Source organism: Sapajus apella, unplaced genomic scaffold, assembly GCF_009761245.1.
Source record: "Sapajus apella isolate SASKATOON/1434 unplaced genomic scaffold, GSC_monkey_1.0 scaffold18, whole genome shotgun sequence".
In the NCBI taxonomy this organism is placed as follows: domain Eukaryota; kingdom Metazoa; phylum Chordata; class Mammalia; order Primates; family Cebidae; genus Sapajus; species Sapajus apella.
In genome coordinates this window covers 5,364,248-5,386,109 of record NW_022436958.1, presented here as the reverse complement: position 1 = coordinate 5,386,109, position 21,862 = coordinate 5,364,248, and the positions used below count along the sequence as shown (strand labels likewise).

Here is a 21,862-nt window from a genome sequence, read left to right as displayed (position 1 = left end):
GTTTAAACCCTCACTTTTATTTTCTAAGTATTCTTAGGGGCTTCTCAGCATATCTGCAGGTTTCCACGCTTCTATATTTCTTATAATCCTGATTCAAACTCCACCTTCTTATTTATGTATCATTTTGAGATTATATATGGATTTTCTCCATTCCATACTCATCCACCCAGAAGTAAAACTCAGTTCTTTTCTTAGAGTTTTCACAATTATAAATTCCATGCAAACAAGACAATTTGTATATGAAGTAAGATTAACTGAAGACTTAGTAGGAAAAGGTTTTATATCACAACAAACAAATAATTTCAAATGTAATTTTTGATATTCCTATATTGAAACACTTATGTTACCCCTTCACTGGGGATTTTTTAACATGCCAGTTGAGGTTTCTTTTTTCTTATATCACTTCTGACACCAAATTGGGTGGGATTTTTCCATATAAATTACCTAATTCTCTAATACCAACTGGGTGTGCAGTTCAATTCAACTCAATTATGATATTATCCAGAGGTAGTGTAGATCCCATGGGTTAAGGGCCTAGTCCTGCAAGACTCAGGTACCAGTCACAAGTTCCAGGGCTCACCTATACCGTTGAGCAAGTGGCTATAAATTTGAGCATTCCCACAGCCCTCTCCTCAGATGCATTCATTCACTACAACAACTCAGAGAACTCAAAAAGTAATGTCAACAAAAGCCCAAATAGACAAATGGGATCGAATTAAACTAAAGGGCTTCTGCACAGCAAAAGAAATTATCATTAGAGTGAACTGGCAACCAACAGAATGGGAAAAAATGTTGCAATCAACCCATCTGACAAAGGGCTAATATCCAGAATCTACAAAGAACTTTAAATTAAGAAAAAAACAACCCCATCAAAAAGTGGGTGAAGGATATGAACAGACACTTCTTAAAAGAAGACATTTCTGCAGCCAACAAACATATGAAAAAAAGCTCATCATCACTGGTCATTAAAGAAAAACAAAACCACATTCTCATGCCAGTTATAATGGTGATCATTAAAAAATCAGGAGACAACAGATGCCAGAGAGGATGTGGAGAAAGAAATAGGAATGCTTTTACACTGTTGGTAGGAGTGTAAATTAGTTCAACCATTGTGGAAGACAGTGTGTTGGTTCCTCAAGGATCCAGAAATAGAAATACCGTTTGACCCAGCAATCCCATTATTGGTATATACCCAAAGGATTATAAATTATTCTGTTATAAAGACACATGCCCATGTATGATTATTGTGGCACTGTTCACAATAGCAAAGACTTGGAACCAACCCAAATGTCCATCAATGATAGACTAGATAAAGAAAATGTGGCACATGTACACCATGGAACACTATGCAGCCATAAAAAAGGATGAGTTCATGTCCTTTGCAGGGACATGGATAAAGCTGGAAACCATCATTCTCAGCAAACTGACACCAGAACAGAAAATCAAACACCGCATATTCACACTCATAAGTGGGTGTTGAAGAATGCGAACACATGGACACAGGAAAGGGTGCATCACACACCAGGGCCTGTCAGGGGGCGGGGGGCTAGGAGAGGGTTAGCAGGGAGTAGGGGAACAGGGAGTAGGATAACATTAGGAGAAATACATAATGTAGATGATGGGGTGATGCATGCTGTAAACCATCATGGCACGTGTATATCTATGTAAAAAACCTGCACATTCTGCACATGTACCCCAGAACTTAAGGTATAATTTAAAAAAGAAAAAGAAAATATTTTCCTTATGTTTTTAGTTTATTATAAAGAATGCAAAAGCCAAATGGAAGTGATGCATAGGGCAAGGAATGGGTAAGAAAAAGGGGGAAGCTTGTATGCCCTGTCTAGGCGCCTCATCCCCCCAGGGCTCCAATGTCTTCACCAAAATGGAAGCTCTCCAAGCCTCATTGTCCATGAGTTTTTTAGCCCAACCCCCAGTTCCCTTTCTTCTCCTCGGAGGTCAGGAGGTGGCGCTGAAAGTTTCCACACTCTAATCCACTGTTTGGTATTTTGATGACCAGCCCCCAGTCTGAGACTCCCTGGGGGCCCTACCATGAGTCACCTCATTAGCATAGACTTAGGTGCATTCTAGAGGAACTCATTATGAATAACAAAAGACACTCTTATTATTCAACAAATTCCAAGAGTTTTAGTGCTCTGTGCCAAGCACTTTGAACAAAGGCCAAATACACATTTTTATTATGTCATCTTATTTTAACCCCCTTAATACCACAGCTTCAATCCATCCTATTACCTTTTGCTCTCCTCTTCCCTTTTCTGGTTTTCTTCTCATCCCCTTTCTCCAAAATTAATTACAGGAGTCCCAAACTATCTTTTGTCTTCATTCACCAGTTGTGAGGACCAAACTCTGTTAATAAGTCTAAGTTTGTATTTCTTATCTTATTTAAGGACTCAGTGAAAACAAGTTCCAGTTAAGATCAGCCTTCCATTTGTGACTATGTGCCCTTGTTTTCCTACATTACGCCAACATCACTACAAAAATGTCCTAATTATTGAATCCAAATGGCAATTGTAATCTTGATCTTATTGGATTTAGGCTGGAGTGCAGTGGTACAATCTTGGCTCACTGCAACATCCACCTTCGAGGTTCAAGTGATTCTCATTCCTCAGATGCCTGAGTAGCTAGAACAACAGGTGTACACCACCATGCCTGACTAATTTTTGTATTTTTAGTAGAGAAAGGGCTTTGCCATGTTAGCCGTGCTGGTCTCGAACTTCTGGCCTCAAGTGATATGCCCTCCTGGGCCTACAAAGTGCTGGGAATACAGGCATGCGCCACTGCGTCCAGCCCTGATTCCTCTTTCCTGACTGTTCTTTCCACACTGGTATCCTATAGTATTTTGCAGTAGCCAAGTTTTTCTCATTTCCCTTTCCTCTGCGAGACATAGCTATCTCCTATTTTTAAAATCTATAATCTATATGCTAGTGACTTCCAAATACTCCAGGACAGATCTCACCCTATATTACCAGTTCCATTCTCAATTGCTCATTGTTAGCGCATTTACTCAAGGCTGCCCTACAGACATCTCAAATTTAACACAGCCAAATCAAACTCATGATCTCCTCCCATGATAGAGCCATTCAAATCTACATCTCTTATATTCTCTATTTCAAAATTGGATCAATTTTCACTTCTGTCACATGCAATCAGTTTTCCAATGTTGTCTATTCTACTTCTTACACATTTGAGTCCATTCCCTCTTCATTTCCACTGCCACCGACTTAGTTCAAAATATAACTTCAAAAGACAATTTATTGGATACAATTAGCACATACCTAATTTTCCAGGATCCCTTCTCCACACTTACCAAAACCTTTATTTCATATGAGTTCGTTTAGTTTTGAGATGCAAAGCTGATCATACAGCTCATCTAATTAAAACTTTCCCAATGCCAATGTGTAAGGTACAATCTTTTAGTTGAGCATGTAGATACCTTCATTATCTGGCTCCCAATTTACTTTTCCAGTTTCATCTCTTCTACCATTTCCCTACCTATACCCTTGCTTCACTTGACCCCTTATGCTTCTTCTTTGAACCCCCCATGATACCATCCTGATGCCTTTCACATGCCCTTTTGATGAACTGAAATGTCTCTTTCCACTTAGTCTGAGGAAACCCAGATCAGGCTTCACACTGTTTACCATGAAGTCTTCATTTAACGTTCCCCTTCTAATCCTAAGCAGTTTTACTTCCCTGTTTCTATCATAACTAGAGTATGGCCCTATTATAAGGAAATGTTTACTATCATAATTATATTTCTGCAGACTTGTCTTACTCAGGGGTAGGGACCATATTTTATTGATTTTGTCTTCCAAAAAGATTAGTACAGTTGTTGGTATATAAAACAGACTGAATATGCATTTGTCTAATTAATTACTGACAAGGATGCCTTTTTATTTGTTTGGTGAGTTAGGAATCATTGAGTATCTGTTGTTCATAAAGATTTGAACTGGATACGAGAGGAAGGAAGTATATAGAGAAAATAGAGTGAAGGAATAGAAGAAGGGACTACAGATATTAAAATAAAATTTAATTAAGATAAAGTCTTTATTTTCAGTAGGTGCTCAACCGTTTCCTCTCTTAAGTAGTGAGTGTGATTTGTATAATATGGGTCAGACCTCTTATTTAATCTGTTGATTGAAAATCACATTACTAGTATTAATCTTTGTTGCAATAGTGAAAAGTCAGTGTCATAAACACTGGAACTATTCAGTAAATACTAATTGGAGTATATTTTGTACCTTTGCAAAAATATCCAAGGACTTCTAGCCTGCCTATCACAAATGCAAAGAAACCTTCTTTTAAAATATATGATTTGATCCTGTTTGGTGTTTTGTCTCTGTAAATGTTAAGGCAACAAAAGGTTTAATTTTAGTTAGTGTGGTTTTGAAAAGACTTACTGGAATTGGCTTTTCCTTAATGTCTATGTCCAAAGTTCAAAAATAATATTTTCTTCAAGGAGAAAAGAAAATGCCCAAGATACAGCTGCTTAGAAATGATGCCAATTTTCCTTTTAGATCAAGATGAATGTGCTGTTTATGGTACATGCAGCCAGACCTGCACAAATACACATGGATCTTACACTTGCAGTTGTGTGGAAGGCTACCTAATGCAACCAGACAACAGGTCTTGCAAGGCTAAAATTGGTAAGTTACGACTTTTTTGTTTTGTCTTTCCAGAATTATTTGTTTTCTTTTTACAGTTCTTTTTCATTAGAGATGTGGTACAGCAGAAACATGGACATTGAAGAGGGAGATTTTCCCTCATTTTAATGTGCTTCCCTATAGTGAGGAAGCCAGAACAATTATTTCAGTTGTCATTAATCATTATAAAACTCCTTTCATTACTCTTTCCAAAAAGGAACTTTTCTTTCTTTCTTATTTTATTTTGAGATGGAGTGCTCTGTTGCCCAGGCTGGAGTGCAATGGCATGATCTTAGCTCATTTCAACCTCTGCCTCCCAGGTTCAAGTAATTCTCCTAACTCAGCTTCCCAAGTAGCTAGGAATACAAGCATGCACCATCACACCTGGCTTATTTCTGCATTTTTAGTAGATGCATGGTCTCGGCATGTTGGTGAGACTGGTCTTGAACTCCTGGCCTCAGGCTGTTCACCCACCGCAGCCTCCCAAAGATCTGGGATTACAGGCGTGAGCTGCCATGCCAAGCCTATTACAGGAAGTTTCTAATTAGCAAAAATTTGTTCAAAAGATGTGGATTAATTGATTTGAAGACCTATCTCTCTCCTGGTCTGCTACAATAGATTCTAGTTAGGAACCTAAAAATTACCTCCTGCTTTACCTCCAAAATTAATTTTTTACATAATAAAGTGATCTGCTACTAAATTATAAACCAGATCATATTATTCTCTTGCTTCAAATCTCCCAATAACTTTCACTCACCTTGAAAATAAAATCTAAACTCTTCACAGGACCTCTAAGGGCCTGATGTCTTGACACCATTTCCCTTTCCAATGTCAGATCTCCCACTGCTCTTGTTTCATCATCAATGCCAGCACACTTGTATTCTTGTCCTTCTTCAACTGTGTTTCTTTTTTATCTGCCTGTAATGCTTTGTCCTGTGAGATTCACATTAATGTATCCTTCTTATCACTTGAGTCGCAGCTAAAATGTCAATATTCAGAGTGACCTTCTCAATCCATTCTATTTAATGTTATCCACCCTCTCCATCATAGTGTTATTTTCCATTGCTATTTATGCATACTTGCTCTATCACTATATAATTTCCCAGTTTTATTTTCCTTATAGCATTACCATTTGAAATTAGTTCATGTATATGTTTATCACGTGATTACTCCAGAATAAGCATTATGACAGTACAGAGTTTGTTGAACTGTTTACTGTTATTTACTCAGTACTGATCATTGCCTAGAACATGTAAGTACTCCATAAATATTTGCAGAAAAAAAGGGAGGATGGAAGGAAGGAGGGCAAGTTGGAAAAAAGGAAAAGGAAAGGGAGAATAAACTTGTTTCACTAACTAAAATGAGTGTTTCACTCTTAAACATTTAAATTTCATCTTTCAAAACTGCCTTTTACTACTAATCTGCAAACAAAGCCTGGAGTTTCCACAGTTTCAGCCTACTCAGTAAGCGAACACTCAGTAAATGTTCACTTTGATTGGCTAATGAAATAGCTTTGAGATACACCAGTCACAATCCTATAATGCTAATAATTTTGTGGACTGAATTAGCTTGGGAATAATATAAGGAAATACTATACAGAATATTCCATCTGGGTTCTGCTAACTTCTTCCAAGTGTAGTTTCATATCAGACATTTTCAAATTATGATGTATTGATGAATTAATGGGCACCCTCCCCCTCCCTTGTTAGCAGTTGGTAAATTAAGCATGAAATTTCTTTTCTGAAACCACATGGGGCAAAACATTAGATTAGCTCGGCAAGCTGCAGTTGTTTCTCTTTACACATAACCTCATGTTATAATTTCAATGATTTCCCAGAGATAGTATAGTTATCTACAAAACATATGTATCTACAAAATATCAACTACAACAAAACACTCTTTTATTTCTTAGTTTATTCTTTGAATGACTGACTTGATTTATGAAGCCCTATTTGAGGGCAATCCTCGAGAAAAATTAGGTCAGGTTATGTTTCCCTTTTTGCCATCACCCAGAGTTCTGATTTAAAATATTGATGAATGAAAGAAGTAAAAAGCTTGCTATTTGCTGTTTCTATTGATCCACACAATATTGCTACACAAGGAGAGTGTAATGTAATAAACCCTATAAAGGAAGTACTTCCTCTTTTTCTACATAGGTGGGTTATCTTACAGTAATAGAATGAAACCAGAAAAGGATGGAACATGATAATGTCCTATTACATCAAGGAAATTTGATGACTCTAGAATTGATAATGGAATATATAAATCTCTTCACCTCTAGGTCTTTAGCTTGATGACAATATGTACCTACAAAATTTGAAAAATACGTGGTTACCATGGGAATGTTGCTGTGCTTTATAGTTTAAGGAAAATGAGTTGCTAGCATGAGCATAAGCCTATAACAAAGACTGGTGAGTTCTAAAGGTCATGTGGATATTTGAACCAATGTATTTATACAATTTAAGGGAAAAACTGTCTGTTTGGCTTTGGCTTTCTCATATTTATAGCAAGTGAGCCAGAGGATGCTTTTGGCTTCAGTTGTATGTAATTCCCGTTAATGTAATCAGGTTAAAAATTTTCTGGCCATTTTAGTATATAGGAATGTGGCTATATCTGGCAAGTGCTAGAAAAAAAGTTATAAATTAAGCCAGGTTCATCTTAAGGCTTTGCCTTTCCTTCTTTCAGTAGCCTGGCTGCTGAGATTGGCCCCTCTTTTCTCTCCTTTTGTTACAATTCTACCCTACTGGACTCCAGAACCTAACTTTCCCTTCAAGACAAGCCAGAGTCCCAGGGCTCTCAGCGGCTGGGTTGTGTGGAAAGCAAGGGAAGGTCAGAATGGCCTGGCCCAAGACAATGGATATGTGGAAAAGATCTCCAGGCTTTAGAAAGAAAGAATACCATAAAAATATCAAGACAAAGTGATGCAATGAGAAGCTAGAACTAGACCCAAGAAGATGATTCTGTAAAGACAGTACAAGATGATAGATGGATAAAAAGTTACTGAGAAATAGCCCTTTATGTGAAGGCAGAAAGAGGCAACATTAACTGGCCAGGAAGCTGCTTCTAAAGGTGCTGAACTAGTCCAGCATAGATCAGTTATCATGGTCTCTTCCCAACTATTCACCCCAAAGCTTGCCAGTGGGGTCTTATTTTCAAGGCATTAGATAGTAATTAGGTAAATTAATCTAAGTTAATTGATTATTCCTCCTTTGTAATATAATACCTGAACCCAAGTAAAATTCATAAGCCTTAAGAGCATCTTTAAGAAATAACTGTATTGAAGGGAGGAGATTTTAGACACTACAGCAGATGGGAGAAGAGATTAATGTTAAGCAGGAGGCCTTTTCATTTCTATTAATTCATGTAATACAGACAAATTTTCTCCTTTCTACACTTACTAAGATTGACTCTGACTGATGAAATACAGAATAAATTGTTTCAGAGTTGCAAGGACCTTCAGAGGTAATCTAGTAGAATTTAACACTTGATACTATATGTTTTTTTTATCTTCAAAAAAGTAATTTCTAAAAGAAAAGTTTGAAACATATTTTTAAAAGTAATTTTAACTTAAATATGCATAGTTGAATAGTTTTATATAGGAGACATACAAGACTATACATTTTATGAGAGAACATTTATTACTTTGTCCATACATTAAAAGCTAGTAATTAATGCTTATTTATTTATTTATTTATTTTCTTTAAGAAATGTAGCCTAACTCTGTTGCTGAGGCTTGAGTACAGTGGCATGATCATAGCAGCCTCGAACTTCTGGGCTGAAGCCATTTTCCCACCTAAACCATTAAGTAGCTGAGACTACAGGCACAAACCACCATGCCCAGCTAATTTTTATATTTTTGTACACAGGATCTCTCTATGTTGCCCAGGCTGGTCTTGAACATCTGGCCTCAAACAATCCTCCTGATGTGCCTTCCCCATGTGTTGAGATTACAGGTGTGAGCCACCACACCCACACAAAAGCTAGTCATTTTTCTAATTGAATGTTAGGACTTGTCATGTGAAAGAAACAAAAGTAAAAAATAACCATGTATAGGTACCCAGTAAAAATTTCTGCATATATATATATATATATATATCTTATTACATGTTAGGTTCTGAGGTACATGTGCAGAACATGCAGGCTTGTTGCATAGGTACACAATGGCAATGTGATTTGCTGTCTCCATCCCCCTGTCACCTATATCTGGCATTTCTACCCATGTTATCCCTTCCCAACTACCTACCCATCACTCTCCATCCCCCAGTCCCTCACAACAGACCCCAGTTTGTGATGCTTCCCTCCCTGTGTCCACGTATTTTCATTGTTCAACACCCACCTATGAGTGAGAACATGTGGTGTTTGATTTTCTGTTCTTGTGTAGGTTTGCTGAGAATGATGTTTCCAGATTCATCCATGTCCCTACAAAGCACACAAACTCATTTTTTGTGGCTGCATAGTATTCCATGGTGTATGTGTGTCACATTTTCCTTGTCCAGCCTATCCTTGATGGGCATTTGGGTTGGTTACAGATCTTTGCTTTTGTAAACAGTGCTCCAATGAACATTTGTGTGCATGTGTCCTTATAGTAGAATGATTTATAATCCTTTGGATATATACCCAGTAATGGGATTGCTGCGTCAAATGGATTTCTATTTCTAGGTCCTTGAGGAAGCCCCACGCTGTCTTTCACAATGGTTGAACTAATTTACACTCCCACCAACAGTGTAAAAGTGTTTCTATTTCTCCACATTCTCTCCAGCATCTGTTGTCTCCAGATTTTTTATTGATTGCCATTCTAACCGGCATAAGGTGGTATCTCAATGTGGTTTTGATTTGACCAATGATGATGAGCATTTTTTCATATGTTTGTTGGCCTCATTTATGTCTTCTTTTGAAGTGTCTGTTCATGTGCTTCACCCACTTTTGAATGTTTTTTTTGTTTTGTTTTGCTTTGTTTTCTCTTGTACATCTCCTTCAGTTCTTTGTAGATTCTGGATATTAGCCCTTTGTCAGATGGGTAGATTGCAAAATACTTTCCTATTCTGTTGGTTGCCAGTTCACTCTAATGATTTTTTTAAATTAATTTTATTTATTTATTTTTTTTTTTTGCTGTACAGAAGCTCTGGAATTTAATTAGATCCCATTTGTCTATTTTGGCTTTTGTTGCCAATGCTTTTGGTGTTTTAGCCATGAAATCCTTGCCTATGCCTATGTCCTGAATGGTTTTGCCAAGGTTTTCTTCTAGGGTTTTTATGGTGTTAGGACTTATGTTTAGATCTTTAATCCATCTGGAGTTAATTTTAGTGTAAGGTGTCAGGAAGGGGTCCAGTTTCTGCCTTCTGCATATGGCTAGCCAGTTTTCCCAACACCATTTATTAAACAGGGAATCCTTTCCCCATTGCTTGTTTTTGTCATATTTGTCAAAGATCAGATGGTTGTAGATGTGTGGCATTTCCTCCAAGGCCTCTGTTCTGTTCCATTGGTCTGTATCTCCGTTTTGGTACCAGTACCATGCTGTTTTGATTACTGTTGTCTTTTAGTATAAATTGAAGTCAGGTAGCATGATGCCTCCAGCTTTGTTCTTTTTGCTTAGGATTGTCTTGGCTATGCGGGTTGTCTTTTGGTTCCATATGAAACTTAAGGTGGTTTTTCCAGTTCTGTGAAGAGGATCATAGGTAGCTTGATGGGGATAGCAGTGAATCTATAAATTACTTTGGGCAGTATGGCCAGTTTCACAATATTGATTCTTTCTAACCATGAGAATGGAATGTTTTTCCATCTGTTTGTGTTCTCTCTTATTTCCTTGAGCAGTGGTTTGTAGTTCTCCTTGAAGAGGTCCTTTACGTCCTTTGTTAGTTGTATTCCTAGGTATTTATTGTCTTTGTAGCAATTGTGAATGGCAGTTCATTCTTGATTTGGCTCTCTTTAAGTCTGTTATTGGTGTATAGGAATGCTTGTGATTTGTGCACATTGATTTTGTATCCTGAGACTTTCCTGAAGTTGCTTATCAGTCTAAGGAGAGTTTGGGCTGGGATGAAATGGTCTTCTAAATATGTAATCATGTCATCTGCAAATAGAGACAATTTCACTTCCTCCTTTCCTGATTAAATACTCTTTATTTCTTTTTCTGGCCTGATTGCACTGGCTAGAACTTCCAATATTATATTGAATAGGAGTAGTGAGAGAGGGCATCCTTCTCTAGTGCCAGATTTCAAAGGGAATGCTTCCAGATTTTGCTCATTCAGTATGATATTGGCTGCGGGTTTGTAATAAATAGATTTTATGATTTTGAGATATGTTCCATTGATACCTATTTAATGAATCCAAGGTGGAAAACTTCAGGATATTATCCAGGAGAATTTTCCCAACTGGCAAGGCAGGCTAACATTCAAGTCCAGGAAATACAGAGAACACCACAAAGATATTCCTAAAGAAGAGCATCCCTGAGGCACATAATCATCAGATTCACCAGGGTTGAAATGAAGGAAAAAATTCTAAGGGCAGCCAGAGAGAAAGGTAACCACAAATGGAAGCCCAACAGAGTCACAGCGGATCTCTCGGCAGAAATCCTACAGGCCAGGAGGGAGTGGGGGCCAATATTCAACACCCTTAAAGAAAATAACTTTCAAGGTAGAATTTCATATCCAGCCAAGCTAAGCTTCATAAGCGAAGGAGAAATAAAATCCTTTACAAACAAGCAATTGCTGAGAGATATATTTTTGAGAATAGAGTTGTTGTAATGACTTGTCAAATCTGAAAATAAAAACATTTTTTAAATTTGACTTTCTTTTAATTAATTCATATTGATTTGATATAAAAATACATATTAAATGTAAAACCTTGGGGCTAAAGCAGGCTCACGTAGAACCTGTAACAGTAAAAGTAACAGCAAATGGTGGTTAACTTTGAACAATTGGCAATTTTACTCCTAATAAATGCAGTCTCACTGGACTGTATTTCTCAGTGTCCTAACCACTCACTAAAGGCAGGCATTTACCTACCCCATCTTACGAATTCTCCTGAACCTCTAGGGCTCTACTGATTGCACTGAAGCAACAGTAAAATAAAGAACACTAATTTTATGATCATCACGATACAGCCAGTGCATCGAATTCTCTGCCTCCCAGAAGAAAATTTTAAATTCATGTTAGTAGATGATAAATTGTCCCTAGAGTCTTAAAGTAAGAGCCATAGGAAGTTATATTTGATTATTTTTTCTTTCTCTTTTTCTATTTAAGAATCATAGCAGATAAAACAGGAAATGATATGAAAACATTCCCTCCCTAGCACTGTCTAGAAACATGCTTCCTTTGATTATAGAGGGACTATGATTCCTATTCTAACAAGTAAGAGTTTCATTGCCTCAATAGTCTTTTGTTTGTCTGTTTTCCCTAAATCAATGAACTGCAAATATAAGCTGTAACAGAATCCTGAAGTTTTTTTTTAATAGGCTGCCTTCTCTCACTGCTCCAATTGCTCCATGGCAAAGAGGTACCCTTTCTATCTGCAGTCACACTGTACTGAATAAGCCTCTGTACTACAGAAATTCTAGAGCTTCCCAGCGGCATTTGGAACCCTGCACACGTAGCCTGGCCATTAAAATATTTCTCTATTTTATGGAGTATTTTTACTCCACATCTTTTCTGGCTGATCACTCAGTTAGAAATCACATTTCATGCCACGATAGGGCAAGGATTTCTGATGGAATTTTCATTATCCAAATGATACAACACCGTTTTTTTTTTTTTTTTTCTCTCTCCAAACACTGTTAATGAGTATGTCAGTGTGGGGTACAAAATCTCCTCATGAATATTGTATACCGGCTTTTTTTTTTTTTTTTTTTTGCTGGGGGATATCATTGTTACAGTCTAGTACCTTTCTTGACAATTCTAATGTTTTTTCCAGAAACAAAGTTGTAAGATTGATAGCAGAGATATAACCATGTGTTATTATTATACTCTAATTTCCGGGATAGATTTTATATACCTTTGTAAAAAACGTGCAGGTTTTTTACATATGTGCATACACACCATGGTGGTTTGCTGCACACATCAACCCATTACATACATTAGGTATTTCTCCTAATGCTATTCCTTCCCTAGCCCTCCAGCTCCTGACAGGCCCTGTTGTGTGATGTTCCCCTCCCTGTGTCCATAAGTTCTTATTCAACTCCCTTTACGTGTCATGAAACCTTTCATTTACCCTTGGTCTAAGAAAATATCAGACATGGAAAAAAAAAAACACGTCTTCCATTTTCTTCATAATGTATTTTTATTGTAATCTAGCAAGAACTTCTGTGTATAAGTATAACAAATTACATGGCCATATTTATGGGCTCTACGTGTGACAGTCAATAAACTTTGCTTTTATAAATGGCACAACAGATAGGCAGAAATTTCTATCATGCTTTTTATAATTTTTTATAGACTACCTGTCAAATTATTGATTAAAGCCTCCATTTAGAATGTGAGAGAAATTATATCACCCTCTCCAATTAACTCTTTTTCTATCTTAGAATTGGACCTTCTAATGAAAATAGAAAGAAATGATGATGCACATTTAAATTTATAAAAATTACAAGTGGCTAAATAGATGAAGCAAGAATGTACATAGGTATATAACTTTTCTGTTGCTTTACTTGAGAAAAATATAAAAGTATATAATTATTGAAATCCTCAGGGGGAAAGAAAACCTCAAAATCTGAGTAGACAGAATAATTTTGACAGTTTTATGAGAAAAAATTGATTTTTTCAGAGTCTTCAAGGCATCTTCTGTATCAATTCCAATCCACAGGGATTGAAAAAAAGTCTGGGGTAATAAAAGTAGTTAGAGAGTGCTCCTTGGGCACTCCTGCCCCTGGAGAACATAATTGCCTTTGACAGAGATAACTAATATTCTGCATATTTCCCCTAATCATGCTGCCTATGGTCATTTTAGTCTTGAGAAGAAAAAACCTGTTGCATTGATTTCATTTTTAAATGTATATAATTGTTTTAGAACTCACACAGCCTCTGTCTATGCCTCCCATGAAAGATAATCCCGAACAAATTATTCAATTATATATTAGTACCTTTCGGATGTTTAGAACATCAAGTTATGAAGAACATAGCTGATAAAGTAGCTAGAAGTTTGGTACGTCATTGTGATTGAGTACTTAGAGTACTGAATATGTCTTTATAATAGCAAAGTAGAAATTTGTGATCTTACATATAAACTTTATATTTAAATCTTTGTCAGACAACAGCAAAATGTATTAAATGACCTTTACTTTTTCCCACTGCTAGATGATGAGTTTCATACATCTACCTCCCTACTTCTTATTGTAAGGTGATGATCTTATTTCATATTTCCCTGGGAAAATAGAAGCAATTAAAAGAGAATTTTCTCACCCAAACTCCATTAACTGTACTAGTCTATTTGAATCTAGAACTAATCACTCCACCTTCCTTTTGTTTGAATTAGAAAACAAACTGACTTTTCTCCTAAAAGAAAAGCCAATCCTGCAAATGTACACCAATCCTATCTTCTCTTACGTGTTCAAGAATTAGACTCAAATAATTGTCTTCTTTATTCCTCGAATCACTGATATTTTTTTTTTTCTCTTAGGTCATTCCCACCAGCATATGAGCATGTTGTGAAGACGATCCAAAACAACTTCCTTTAAATCTACTTCTCCATTTTTCTTTTCCCTGTATAGAAAAACTTACGGAGTGTTGTTTCTTTTCCGGTTTCCTTTGCTGAGCTCTTGAATCCGCTTGATTGAATCTTACATTATTTGTATTACTCACGCCTATTGCCAAGGTCTTCGGTGACCTCCCGTTGCCTATTAGTCACCTGTTGCTCTTAAGCACACTGCTGATCATTGTCTCCTTAAAGACTTTACCTCTTAAAGCAGCACAATCTTGAAATTCTTCTCTTCCCTTACTGGGCATTTTTTTTCTCAGTTTACTTTGCTTTATTATCTTCATTTTACCAATATTTTTTACATGATTCAGCATTGAGTCCTTCAGACATCTTTTTATTGATTTCCTAGGACCTTTCATCCTGTAGCACAGCTTTAAAAAATACCCCCTGTCATGGTTTTAAAATATCAACAGTCTGAGACTTCCCAGTTTTTATCACCAGGTATAATGACTCTGTTGAACTTCAGACTCACAGATCCAATCATATATTTCATATCTCCATCTGAATATTTAACAGAAATATCAAACTCTATGAACTTTCAATTCTCTCTCCTAATAATGCTGTTTCTTCAGTTTTCCATCTTGGTAAGGTTTCCAACATTCACCCAATTGTTTAAGGCAAAACATTGGATTAATGCTTCACTACATTCCTTTTCTGAAACCCTTTATTTCTAGCTTGTAAATACATTCTGAATTAGATTACCCTGTCTAAAGATCAGACCTCATCTTCATTACCTCTATACTTTACACAATTTCATAGAATTTATCACTGTCAAACAATATTAAATAATGTTTGTTTACTTGCTTATATTTTTTCATGTACTAAAATGTAAGCTCTATAAAAGCAAACTAAAACAAGATTTTATTAGTTTGTTCACTGTTGTATTTCTAGCATCTAGACCCTGGCAGAAGTTAGCTAGGCTCAATAAATATTTGTTAAATGGATAATAAATATTCAAATACTGAGGCAGTATTTCCTTTTTAGCAGCCATATTAAATGTGGCTCTTTTAAGGACCCATGTTTTCAAACTGAAATTACTTTATAAATAGGAGTTACTTAGAAGCAATTTTCAAATGAGTCAATACCCATTATATTTTAAACTCAAAGTACTAACGTGTAACATTGAAGAATACGTCTGAGTAGAGAAAATAATTTTCTGTAGATAAAACATTTTCCACTGGCTACAATTAGAAAGGTGACTGGGAGAATTTAAAATAGCCTTTGGCCACTTCTCAGTAATTAATGTAAACTGATAATCACTGGACTGTCTGCTAGTGCTAATATCTATGTAATAATCTGAAATTTGAATGACATATTCTGAAATTTTGAGATTTTCCTATAAACCTTCAATGGTTATAAATTAAATTAATTTCATGTTTCCCTATTAAAATAAAAATGCACTGTTTATTTCATTGTACTTATTAAAATACATTATTTTACAATTTATTAATTCAGTAAAGTATCCTTAAAAAACATTGAGGAGTTCATATTCAAACAGCCCCCCATGTTTTCATTCATTTATTAAACATTTGCCCTGTGCCTAGTAAGGCTTGTAGATAATAGAGGAAATAAATAATTCCTTGGTCTCATTGGACCAGCTCTCTGCAAAACAGGGAAATTGTGAGAGCTGCCAATTTGCACAATGAAAAGATATGTTTTTGCTGGGAAGGGCATGATATTATTGTCTTTTGTTTTTCTTATAAAATGAATCTTGTTCCAGAAAAACAATATATTGCATTGCTTCTCAATTATTGCATTTCAAGTTGAAATATTCTCTAAATGAAGGTACTAGCATTTCACTAGTAAAGTCTAAATAGCAAAGTGACTAAATTGTTTTAAGGCTTATGGTTAATTCAGGTTTATCAGTGGTTTACTTGAGGGAGTTTATACAATGCCAAAGACAAGATTAAAAAGCACAGGTTGGGCACAGCAGCTCATGCCTATAGTCCTGGCACTTTGGGAGGCCAAGGAAGGAGGATTGCTTGAGATCAGGAGTTTGAGACCAGCCTGGGAAACATAGTGAGACCCTGTCTCCATATAAAAATTAAAATAAAATAAAAAAAAAACTGGAAAACAAAACAAAACAAAAACATAGCTTTAGCCATTGGACTAATGTGCCAATACTGAACTCATCATCTTCTCTAAAAACTGATTATTTTCTTCCCTCACTGTTTCTTTTAGTGATATCCTTTCTCCCCATCACCCACATCTAAAATTTCCAAACAATCCTTGACTTCACCTTGCTCATTGTCCACAATACAAGAATAACTGCAATTTAAAATTTCTGCTTTATTGCACCAACCCATTTCTACTTAAGATCTCAACACCTCCTACTTTAGGTTCTTATCACCTTTTTTCTGAGAAATTAAAATGGTATTTCTGTGTTCAGTAATTCAGATATCTGATACCTATGTCCGCAAGTTTTTCATAATTTTGGGTTACTTTCTTTACAGATAAAAATGACATTAATGTCGTTCTCTATGTGACATATAGAATCTAGTTTGGGGAACCTAAGTAGATTTGCCTAGGGAAATCTTTGAGAATTCTCTGGGGCTTACATTTTTCCTAATGACTTCTGCTTCTAGTAGGAATGTTGCCATATATGGCCGCTCTTTATTTCTGCACTGCATGAATCTAAACAGGAACAAACATATCTTTTCCAGCTTGTAACTCCTTTCCAACTTCACTCTAGATTTCAAGGCAGTGTGTAAGCAAGATGTTTACATTTTACCTTAATGTACACATGAATTATACTTCTGAAATGAATTATACTCTACCACTTAAAAAGTAAAATTATACTCTACCATTTAAAAAATAAAAGCAAGAACATTTTAAAATAATACAACAGATTATCATTAACTATGGTTACCATGCTGGAAAACAGATCTATATAACTAATTCCTCCTAACTGTAATTTTGGATAGTTTGTCTAACCTGATCCCCAAAATGCCTTAGTTTCTGGTAACAAACATTTACCCTCTATTTCAATGAGATCATCGTTTTTAGATTCTACATGAATGAGATATGTGATAGTTGTCTTTCTCTGACTGGCTTATTTCACTTAACATAATGCTTAGAGAAGGGATGTTTAATGTTCCCATCCCCAAAATGATATCTATGTGAGGTAATATATTTGTCAATTACCTAGATTTAACTATTCCACAATATGTATACTTCCAAACGTCATGTTCTACATTATAAAAACATACAAATTTGTCAATTTAAATAAATTTAAATAAATAACTCCCCCTCACCATGAAAGCAAAAACAGGCAATTTGGAAAGTTGAGTGGGAAATTTATACTTCTGACTGTATTCTACTTATCCTTCTCAGTATATTTTACCCACCCAAATAATTGTTTTACATGTTATTTCTGACTTGATCTTCTTTAAGCATAGTTTTGATCATTTTATACTATATTTCTAAAATTATCACTGGCTTCCCATTGCAGCCAAAATTAAAAATAAGTTTATCATGTTGTCATTCAATAGCATATACAATTTGTCCTTGACCTATTTTGTCAGCTACTCCAAAATTCTGTAAGTTTGAATTCAGTTATTTTCACTGAGTAGCTATATTATCTTAATATTATAACTTTTTTTTTTCAAGGTTATTATTTATTGCTTAGTTATTACAACTGTATAAAAATTCCAATACAGGGTGGATTACTTCTGCTTAACAAATATAAAACATATTTTTCTGTGTTTTGAAGATAATGCTCAGTAGAGATTGTACAGGTATGAGTGTGTGTGTGTGTGTGTGTGTGTGTGTGTGTGTGTGTAACAAGATCATGTTTCTGTCCTTTCTTTACTGTCACTTATAAATGAAGAAAGATAGATACAGTATTTTTTAAAACTCCCAAAATAGAAACAAACACACAAAAACTAAATGGAAACATTCTAAATCTCTTTAAATTACTCCGGTCTTAGCCTACAAACACAAGGTGGAAAACTAATATACTTTTTAAAGAAACAGGAAGATTTATTGGTATAATATTATAACTCTTAAATGAGTTATTAATCTTAAAGTATGTTTTATATTCACTGAATTAAAGAGGTATTGTTCACATACAATAAACTAATAATTGTAAACCATGAATTACAGTGTCTGGCTCCTAAAATATACTCAGAAAACATTAGCTATTATTGGTGTCATTATTAAATACTCCACCAGTTATACACGTTGTACCCTGCAGAAAACTGAAAAACTGAGGTCAATACCTCCTCAACATATTCAAGTCTTTCACATATCTATACTGTTGTCAAAGCTGTTTCTTTTGCTTGAGTTTCTTTTATCCATCTCTGCTTACTGAATTCTTGTTCTTCCGTTAAGGCAAGGCTGAGACCAAATACCATCACCATCAGAAAACTTTCACCTCCACTAAACAGACATATCTTAACCATTCTTTGAAACTCAATGAGACTATACATCTTTTATGAAAGATATCATACCTGATTATAAAAATATAGTTCTTTGTAGATATCTTAAACTTTCTACTTGATTATATCTTTCTTGAAAGCAAACTGTCTTACTGATCTCTTTCAGATCCCAGCTGAATGATGAAATCTATAAATACTAGATAAATTAAAAAAAATGTTTATCCAAAGAATACTTCAGCATAAATACATTGTGATGATAAAAGATAGTGCTGAGATAAATTGTAGCATACTTGTAGCAATATGCATTTTCTTGTTCCGTCCAATACAATTTTTAATGCATTTTCATTTTTCCACGTTTGATTTATATATTATTTTTATAATAAAATGTGATAGAATAGTTTCTTCTGATGTATGACAATATGTCATTTTTCTGAATATTATTCATTTTTGTAAAAATATTTTTTCATTAAAAAATAGTTAAGGAATGAAAACAGGGAAAAATCAATTTGGCCATTATGTTTTGACAAAGAAAATATTTCAATGCTATATCTTTTTTCACTTATATGATATTGATCCACATTTTCAGTTTGGTTTGATTGACTTTAATCTATAATTTATTATATATTTGAATACTGTAATACCATCTCTCTTTTTTATTTTTGCCCCACACCATGATTCTGTATCTCTCTTTTTTAAACTACATAATTCTCTCCTAATATTAAATATCTAACTTTTTCTGTTCTTTGTATAATTCTAGACATTTTTAAAAAATTAGCTCTTTTACAGATTGCCTGCATTTTGTTTCATGTATTAGTAGTTCACTTCTTACATAGGTTTGAATGATTTTGATTAGAAGTTCTTAGTCCTCTCATTTCTAACTGCATGCCCATTTTCCTTATTTTTATAGCATTTATATAATTTGTATATGATAAAATAAGAGTAACACTGACAAAAAATTCTGTTTTAATCTTTGAAGTTCATTGTTGGCTTAAAACCAATTTTTTTTCTGTTGTATAGATTACAACTTTCTGTTTTCTCACAATATTATTCTGACTCTCATTTTATATACTTTATATGCAAGTCATTATTCCACATTTTATGCAGTTAAAACTGTTATTTTTTTCATCTTTGACTTCAGAAATATTGATGTGCACATACTGGGAACTTCAGTGGATATAATTGCTTAGAAATTAAGGAACACTAGAACATAGCATAACGATGATATATGTTTATACATACATTTACTATACACATATATTTGTTAGTTACATAGTTATTTGTAAGTATCTGAATTTATTACTTCAATCACTTAAAAGGACACTAGCCAAATTAATATTCTTATAATTGAGTAGAAGAACTGGAGGTTTAAATGAAACCTTAAAAATGACAAGTTTTTATACACACTGAAAACATTTATTTAGCAAAAAACATACATCAAAATCATATTCTTGTAAGTAAATAAATCCACTTTTCATATATTTTTGACTGAGAGGATAAGGATATGCCTGGAAGGACATGGTTGTAGTGTCTTGGAATTTAAATAGGTATTTTTATGAATCTGGTCAAATAAGCATTTCCATGTTTCCAAGTTTCTCTTTTCAATTCACAATTTTAGAATCAGCCTTCAAAGGTTGTGACAATAATGAATACAACATACATTATTGGAAACATCAAATCATTTTTGATCATACTTAGCACAAATACACTTCTCCATCACAGGAGTGAGAAAATGTTTTTAAGTCTGTCAATATATGAGAAGTGGTGAGGAATATGAGGACAATTTTTCTCCCCTATCATGAATCAGTTGGCAGCCTGCTGTAGGTGTTTATCCAACCAAAGTCTTGGTTCTCTAAGTTAAAATGTCGACTGAGTGCTTGCTTGTGTTCCAGTATCTTCTATGTAGAAGGTTAATGTTTATTACCTCTCACTAAGTGTTGATGCAGGTATCCCTTTGACTGAAGTCATCTAATTGGCTAAGGATGACAAACAATAAGAGCATCACATTTATTCTAGTCTTTTATATTTATTACCTAAGCTAATGGTGCTCTTCAACTGGCAGGTGAAAACATGAGGTAACAATGCACAACAGAAATTAGATGCAGTGCAGGTAGAGATAGATTACATTCCTTGCCAGGGCTATGCCAACTTTCATCTTGAAATACACTAAAAGAACTAGATCCTTAGACCTTGAGAATTTCTGTGGGTTTTCGAGTTTCAGTGGCTTCCTTCTTCCATACTTGAACTTCTATTTGTCTAAAGAGGTGAACTACAGCTGATAATTAGCAGAGACCCATGAAGATTACTTCAATAAAGCATTCGCAACTTATGTTATAGATATCCTTCCTCCAGTATGTCATTTGATCTTTTAAAGTCACCATTATTAAATCAAACCCAGTTAGATTATGAAGCACCCGACTTTAAAATTAATGGTTGATACGTTTTTCACTAAAACAATTAACTGATTCACTCAATAAGCAGCTATAAATGCCAAATAAATTGACTAATTCTGTCAAATAAGCATTACCTGTGTTAACCAACCACCCATTTTCATCTCAGTTTCTCAGGGGAATCTCAGCACTCTTATATTCCAATGTCTCTTCAAAGAATGTTTATGACATATATAAGTTTACTGACTAGTAGCTAGCCAGAAAATGGCTGTCTAAATTTGGACTTTACATAAAACTTTTCAGCAAGGAAGTTTCAATAGTGGGTTATTTTGAGCAAGAAGTAATTTCACTAAAGGCCATTCCAGTTGTCAAATGAAGACAGTAAGTGCTGGCATTGTTGTCAGCCTACATTTGTTAACCTGGTAACACACTCCTCTACGATTTTACTATCACCTGACAAATCTATGATCCAACAGGTTTCAGGAGTCCCAAGGTCACAGTAAAATGACAAAGGTAGGAGGGCAGAGGAGAGACTAAGCTTGGATCCCCAAATTAAGGAATGGCAAAGGCAAGTGAAACACAGATCAAGATCGATTTAAGAGATTAGGAGAGCAGCTGACTAGCTAACCAGGCTCAGATGTGGTCAATTGACCAGTTATGTTTGGCAGAGATGATTCACAATTCTGCTGCTTCTGAGAGAACTCTGTGTGTGTGTGTGTGTGTGTGTGTGTGTGTGTGTGTGTGTGTGTGT

General features: G+C 35.0%; 1 protein-coding gene across 2 annotated transcripts in view; it reads left to right on the top strand.

The window, feature by feature from the left end:
• The window catches only part of LRP1B (LDL receptor related protein 1B), a 1,894,725-nt gene that overhangs the window by 879,506 nt on the left and 993,357 nt on the right, over window positions 1-21,862 (top strand). For both annotated transcript variants that reach the window (XM_032286208.1, XM_032286207.1), the window contains exon 5: window positions 4,536-4,664. In XM_032286208.1, coding sequence (XP_032142099.1) covers window positions 4,536-4,664 — 129 coding nt within the window. The remainder of the gene's footprint in view (window positions 1-4,535; window positions 4,665-21,862) is intronic.